The 6,875-nt window shown below is 54.2% G+C and overlaps 1 protein-coding gene across 1 annotated transcript; it reads left to right on the top strand.

The window, feature by feature from the left end:
• Positions 1-170: 170 nt before the first annotated feature.
• Positions 171-5,722, top strand: Pmar_PMAR026674 (gag/pol/env polyprotein, putative; the record flags this gene model as incomplete). The annotated part of the gene is made up of 3 exons (XM_002771687.1): positions 171-5,315; positions 5,472-5,627; positions 5,705-5,722. 3 exons carry the CDS (start codon positions 171-173, stop codon positions 5,720-5,722), a joined length of 5,319 nt encoding a protein of 1,772 aa, XP_002771733.1.
• Positions 5,723-6,875: the final 1,153 nt, after the last annotated feature.

The raw sequence follows: 6,875 nt of genomic DNA, 5'->3' as shown, positions 1-6,875 counted from the left end.
GTCTTGTGTTCTTCACGCGCGCAATATCGTGACGCCGGTTGTGACACGTGCACGATCAGCCCCGTTCATTGCACCCTTTTTCCATGAGGCATTAATTGCTAAGTCTTTTGGCGTCGTTACGGGTTATGACCCTACATTTCTCTGTGTAGCCTCTCATATCCCATCTTCTGATGCCTAACTCACACAACCTATTTGAGACCCCATCTTCAAGGGGCGGAGGGGTTGAGTTGCCACCAGTTATTCCGGGGTTTGAGCCGGCAGACGCTACAGTAATCAGAAGATGGTTGTCATCGACGCATCTAGGAAGCCACTTCGTTAACTACCCATTTGTAACCTTCCATGAGGTTGAATTATCCACGCCCCAGAGGTCGGTGGTTCAAGGCTTCATCGGTACATTGGAGGATATCGACAGTCTCGAAGGGGGGGCCTTGTTCGCATGGTTGGCGGCACGGGCGACCGAGCTGGCGGTTATGGAACCGACCGTGGCCGACGATGAGGTGGAGCAGGCCGACACTGCTCGGCGGGCATTCATTCATATGGTCTTTGGCTTGGTCTTACGTGGGACATTGGTGAATGGTATGGACCTGAGGGCGGCGCTGTGGCTCGCAGCAGCGGCGGCGGCTCTGGCGACCAAGAGGAAGTACCTTTTGCCACGTTGCGCGGCCTTGGGCAACGAAAGAGACTATGTTCGCTCATTCTTACACGCGCGTCAAGCGTCGTGCCTGGTAAACACGGATCCTACGGGGTTCGCCGCTCAGGGATTGCCCGGGGCTCCGCGAACAGCGTCGACGACATGCCGGGAACCCAACGCTCTGAAGTTACCCCTAGAGACTCCGAAATTTGTGGCGCCCACTTACGCTATGCCATATGCGGCCTTTAAGCAGGCCATAAAGACGGCGACGGCATTCTACGGCATCAAGAGAGACTCTGACGCGGCGGTATATCTCATCCGGCACTTGGAAGGATCGCTCAAAGCAGAGCTCATGGTCGAAGTGGGGCCAGACTCGCCCAAGGTCGAAGCTGTCTGGTCTTATCTGGATGAACGGTTCGCCAAGTCGGATACTGCTGCAGGGGCGGCGGAGAGATGGTCCGCAGTTAAGCAGGAGAATGAGGAGACGGTAGAAAAATATTACTCCAGGGTCAGCCGTGAGCGAGTGCTCTACTCGCGGGTGACGGGAGTGACTTTACCAGACACGATCGCAGCGGCCAAGTTCTCGGAGGGCCTAATCCCAGCCATCAAGGCTCCCTTACAAACTTCAGCCGGGCACATGTTGCCCAAGATGAAGCTCTCGGAGGTCTTGGAAGCGGCATCGTATCACGAGAAGCACTCGGTCAAGCAGTCCTCCCCACCCAACGGTGCTCGTATCAAGGCACAAGGACCATCTACTACTCCGTCAAGAAGCTCCGAGGCCCTAGCCCGACCCCAGTCCGGCGGAACGGGGAGCAAGGAGTCTCTTTCCGAACGGGAACGGCAGCCCAAGCTCTGCAAGTTCTGTCAAAGCAAGGGCTACCGGAAGGCAAACCGGCACAATGATGAGGAGTGCTGGGAGAACCCCATCAACAAGGAGAAGCGTCCTCCCGGATTCAAGCCTAGAGAATCAGAGGCAGCACCTACTTCCTCTTCTACGACGTTCCCATCGAAAGCGGTCTCTACCGGTAAGGTCTTCGTGGCTTCAGTACAGGGGGGGCTGAAAGCCGTGCGAGCGGTCATCACTGGTCCTTCTTATACCTCCCCCACATTTCTGTTACCGGATACTGGCTCAGACTACTCCCTGATCAAGGAGAGGTATGTGAAAAGTCTTGGTCTGAGAGCTGAGACCCTCGCCAATCCGTTGGTACTCTCGACAGCAGGCATCGACTCTACGGTCTCAGTCGCAGCCACAACTGTCGTCCCACTTACAGTCACGGACGTGGACGGCATTCCTTGGGAGTTCTCCGTGAAAGCCCACGTCGCCTCCGACTTGGCTAGCGCTCTTCCAGATCGAGGACTCCTTCTGGGAATCAATACTATGCGTAACATGAGAGCAAATATATTGCTGGGGACTCCAGACGGTGACTTCATGGACTGTGGTGACCTCGGCACGAAACTCCCATTGCACGGTCTTCCGGAAGCTGATGACGACACCGATCCGGGACGGGTTCTGGCGGCCCCACAAGTGCAGAAGAAGCTCTCGGTTCCATCTACAACAACGATCGATAATCGCCTGAGAGACTGGCGTTTCTCTCAAGTCAGGGTCGAGGCTAAAGGGTCGGCAACGCGTCCTTTCCCTAAGAGACCGTATGTCGCGAAAGCGAAGGATAGAGTTGCACTAGGCCTCATTGTGGAACGTTTATTAGCTTCGGGAATCATCCGCACTGTGACAAAAGCGGAGATAGATTCTCGCAGCATTTGGGTCAACCCGTCCTTTGTGGTCCCCAAAGACACGGAGGACATCCCAGCGGAAATCACATCTGCTAACGTGGAGAAGTTCTATCGAATGGTCATCGACTGTCGCGCCACCAATGATGGAGTCGAAGATCTTCCGAACTCATGGAAGGGATATAAAGCGAAAGTCCAAGATTGCATCGCCGAGATACCCTCTGGTCCTGTCTACTTCTCCAGCGTGGATGTGAAATCGGCCTTCTATAATATCGACTTGTCGGCACACAGCGAGGTGTTCTTCGGATTCTCGTACTATACTGAGGATGGCACCATCGCATACGGAGTTTTCCAAAAATTGGTCATGGGCTACAAAGGGGCCAGCTTCATTTGGTCGCATGCGTTGCATTGTCTTTTGAGGAAGGCCATTCCTGAGTACTATGATCCTGGAGGACAGTCATCCCAGATAGGGATCTACGTGGACGATATTCTCATATGGTCTAGGTCTGAAGAAGAATGCTGTCAGCTGAAGGAGGCGGTTACCTACATCCTGAAGAAGGCTGGAGCAGAAGCGCCAATTGCCAAGCAGAAAGGGCCAGCGAAGGAGATCGACTTCCTCGGCCTCAAGCTTCGTCAAGATGGTTTCTCTATCGCTGATAAATCGCTCCAAGCTCTGAAGGAGGCTCTATCTTCCGTCCCTAGGACCTTGAGGGGATTACGGACCAAGCTCGGGCTGATGACATTTTGTCGTGCACTCTGGGTCACAAGCCCGGTATTAGCGAGCCGTTCGCTCAGTGACTTGACCGCTCCTTTCACCGACATGGTAGGTCGGATGGTGTCATCTGGAGCGAGAAAGGGTGCTAAGCTGCCATGGAATGATGAGCTCTCAGCTAAGTGGCAAGATATAATATCTCATATGGGAGACGGATTCATACATTACCATGCGTATGCGGCAGAAGCCCCTGGCTGGCAATTCATTATTATGGCTGACGCTTCGCCGAAAGCGGGGGCGGCCGTACTATACCGACTCTCACGCGGTGTATATCTGTCCTGTGGAGAGAATATGTCGGCGACCTGGTTGGCGGAAAATGCTAACATCATCGCCTTCTGGTCACACAAATGGTCAGGGGCAGAGCTTAATTGGGATATTGCAGATCGAGAACTATTCTCCATCTGTCAGGCACTCACTGAGTGGAAGACTTTGCTACTCTCCTACATCATGTACCATCCCAAACAACGAGGTGAAGATACGGTGGAAGATGGCCGTATCGTGGTGTTCTCCGACTCGACTAGTGCGCTCGGGAAACTAAAATCCCGCATCGATGACTCTCGTATCCAACCTACCTCTCGACAGCACAAGAGATGGATATCGTGGTTATCACAAGTACTGGAGTTTGATGAGAATGAAGTCTGTTATCGCCATGTCGGTGGAAAGCTCAATGGATTGAGCGACTTACTCACCAGGCTCCTGGATGGAGGTACACGATACCTACAAGACGGAGGGGGTACACCATTGGTACTTGTCACCAGGGATCAGGATGGTGGCAACAGTACTGACGGAGCTCCTCGCACAGATGCTGAAGAACTCGCTTCGGCTTTATGCGAGGGTGGCGTCTACGAGAAACTCAGTAGCTTGCAGGCGGCCGATGACATCACGAGGGTTCACGGTACTACTTTGAAGGATTGGTGCTCACACTTCATACACGACGTCCCAGTCTCGCGTATTGCGCAGGAGGCGGTCGAGATTGGAGTGGTGGCATGGACTGACAACCTTCTTTACGTGGTGGTGGACGTTAAGGAGAAGGGTCAGGTTCGGGTCCCGGTCCTACCTACAGGAAAGATCGCCGGCTTGGACGAGCTGATCAGCATCAACGTACAGGGAGACTGGGACGTGCGATCGTGGTTCATGTTTTGCGGTCATGAACTACAGATACACGCCAGCTTCCACCCGATGCGATCATTCATACTCACTAAGGGATGGTGGCCAACTATATCCAAGGACTGCCAAAGGTGGATCGGTCACTGTGACTCCTGTATGGACGAAAAAGCGGCGGAAAGGCGGAAGCTGGTCACAGCACCGCGGGTACCTCGGGGGCTCATCAACCTTGAGCTGCGGGGCAAGTTCGTCTCCCTAGACCATGGCTATCCGGCTGCTGCGCCTGGATGGATCCCAGCCGCAAATCCAAAAATGAAGGCCTTCCTCATCATCACCGATGTTGCTACGGGCTTCACCATGATAAGATCCGTCGAAGCCGTGGACGGCAGAGCTACGGTGAAAACTTTCTTCGACGCCTGGGTTAGTGTATACGGGGTACCTTTGGGCCTCGCGGGTGATAATTTTCTGGATGCCCCGGCTTTGAGGTCATCGTTATTGTCTCTCGGAGTCCGCTTCTTGCCTTCCCCCCCATGGTCGCCTTGGAGCAATGGTAGCAGCGAAGCACGGGTCGGTAGAGTGAAGCGATTGGTACCTACCTTGGGGATAGCTTGGGACTTATCGCTACCCCATGTCCAACTCATCATAAATACCAACAAGCGGGCTGCCGGTTACTCAGCGGCTGAGCTTATGTTCGGTACTCAGCCCCGCACACCAGCGGACGCGGTTCTCCACTCCCTGTTGAGCCGAGGACCCACGTTGGACGACATGTCCGCCACAGCCGAGTCGTCCGACGCCACTATCCAACTCAACAAGATCATCAAGGATGCAATCGACGCCACCCGTTTCGTCGTCGTGCAGTCTCACATACGAGACAATGTTAGGGCTCTAGCCTCGCGTTCCGGCAAGCCCGTGAAAGACGGAGAGCTAGTCGTCTGGCGGCGCCCTGGAGCACGGCCAATCGAAGGGCATGTTGTCCTGGTATCGGGCGTCAATGTTGAGCAGGGACCCTATGCCTACCTCGGCAACATGGTTGGTTTCTCTACAAGGCTGCGCCCACTAGGTGCCCCGGAGGACAGATCGGTAGCCGTTTCGGCGAATCATCTCGAGGCAAGAAGCGTGATTGTGGATAGAGCGCGCCCGCAATTGGCTCTCGAGGCGGTTTTTCCTCTATCCTCCGTGAATCATGGAGAGTATGTTCTGGGAAGGGTGGGCGAAGGCATCGATATCATAGGGCAGGTATCAGATAGCAGCAGCATGCAAGGCGACAACTGCATCTTGCACGTGCTCGATACTGTCAATGGTTCACAATTTCTACCGGTTTGGGTGACTCCCTCGGGGGAAACCTATGTCAGCGCCCAGGCTCAGGTTGGGGATGTTCCTTTGATGCGGACGGTATATGCGGTTTTGATGCGCATTGAACTGACATCCACTTGTCGACTGAGAGACTCGTCCAGACGCTCTTTAGTCAGAGCGGGATACCTTCCTGAGTAAATTTTTTTTCCCGCCCTCCGACCCTTATTCGGGGAGGGGGTGGTCTGCAGTGTAGGACCCGACCCATACTAGGAGCGGCTATGTGTCGACTCCCCACTTCAAGGGCTCCTCTGAGGGTCTTGTGTTCTTCACGCGCGCAATATCGTGACGCCGGTTGTGACACGTGCACGATCAGCCCCGTTCATTGCACCCTTTTTCCATGAGGCATTAATTGCTAAGTCTTTTGGCGTCGTTACGGGTTATGACCCTACATTTCTCTGTGTAGCCTCTCATATCCCATCTTCTGATGCCTAACTCACACAACCTATTTGAGACCCCATCTTCAAGGGGCGGAGGGGTTGAGTTGCCACCAGTTATTCCGGGGTTTGAGCCGGCAGACGCTACAGGAGCAACCTCTCACCGGTCACCGAGACTTCGCTCGGACGCTCGTAGGTGCCCCAATAGTCCAAGCATTGTAAGAGAATGTTTTGGTGAATGAAATATTTTTCGTAGTGAACTGAGTGTTGGGCACCTGCTTTACCCAAAGCCTCAATATATGGCATCATATGCGCGCTCCAAAATTGGGAGCCCCTGGGCGAGCGGACCTAAACCTGTAGACAACTTACGCAGGTGCGACCTGCTCACCGTAAAAGGGCTGAAAATGAAATAGCTAAATTTAAACGAGCTGTGGGAACCCCACAGTGGGATTATCCGTGTTTAGTTAGCCGGACTCGTCTGGTGCCCATGGCGTCTGTCGACGTTTGCGGGCAGAATTGTTCGCTTGGTGTCTCATTGAAACCCACCGCAAATGTTACCAACGGGCAACAACCCACTCACACCGGGTGGTATGGTAAACAGGACAGCGGACCCTGAATGCGGGATTCGGTCGAAAGACTAAACTCAAACCGGAAACCCGCACGTCGGGCCGCCAAATCACAGGGTCGAGGCTCGCTCGAGGTCGACCTCCGGAGGTCGGCCAACGAGCTGTCTCAGCCGAGTGATTCAACCCGGGAGAGGGGGGCGGGGAGAAGATAAACGAGCCCGCGTCGCAACTGCGGAGGGGAAGGAATACATATACATCGAGCTACTCACAACAGGCCTGGAGTACAGGCTAGGAAAAGCCTCCTAGATGTTTCTCGCAGTCGTAAATATGCAGTACTGTAACGGTCT

Source organism: Perkinsus marinus (assembly GCF_000006405.1).
Source record: "Perkinsus marinus ATCC 50983 genomic scaffold scf_1104296962590, whole genome shotgun sequence".
NCBI lineage: Eukaryota > Perkinsozoa > Perkinsida > Perkinsidae > Perkinsus > Perkinsus marinus.
Note: the sequence above shows the minus strand (reverse complement) of the source record. Positions and strands in the feature narration are given on the sequence as shown.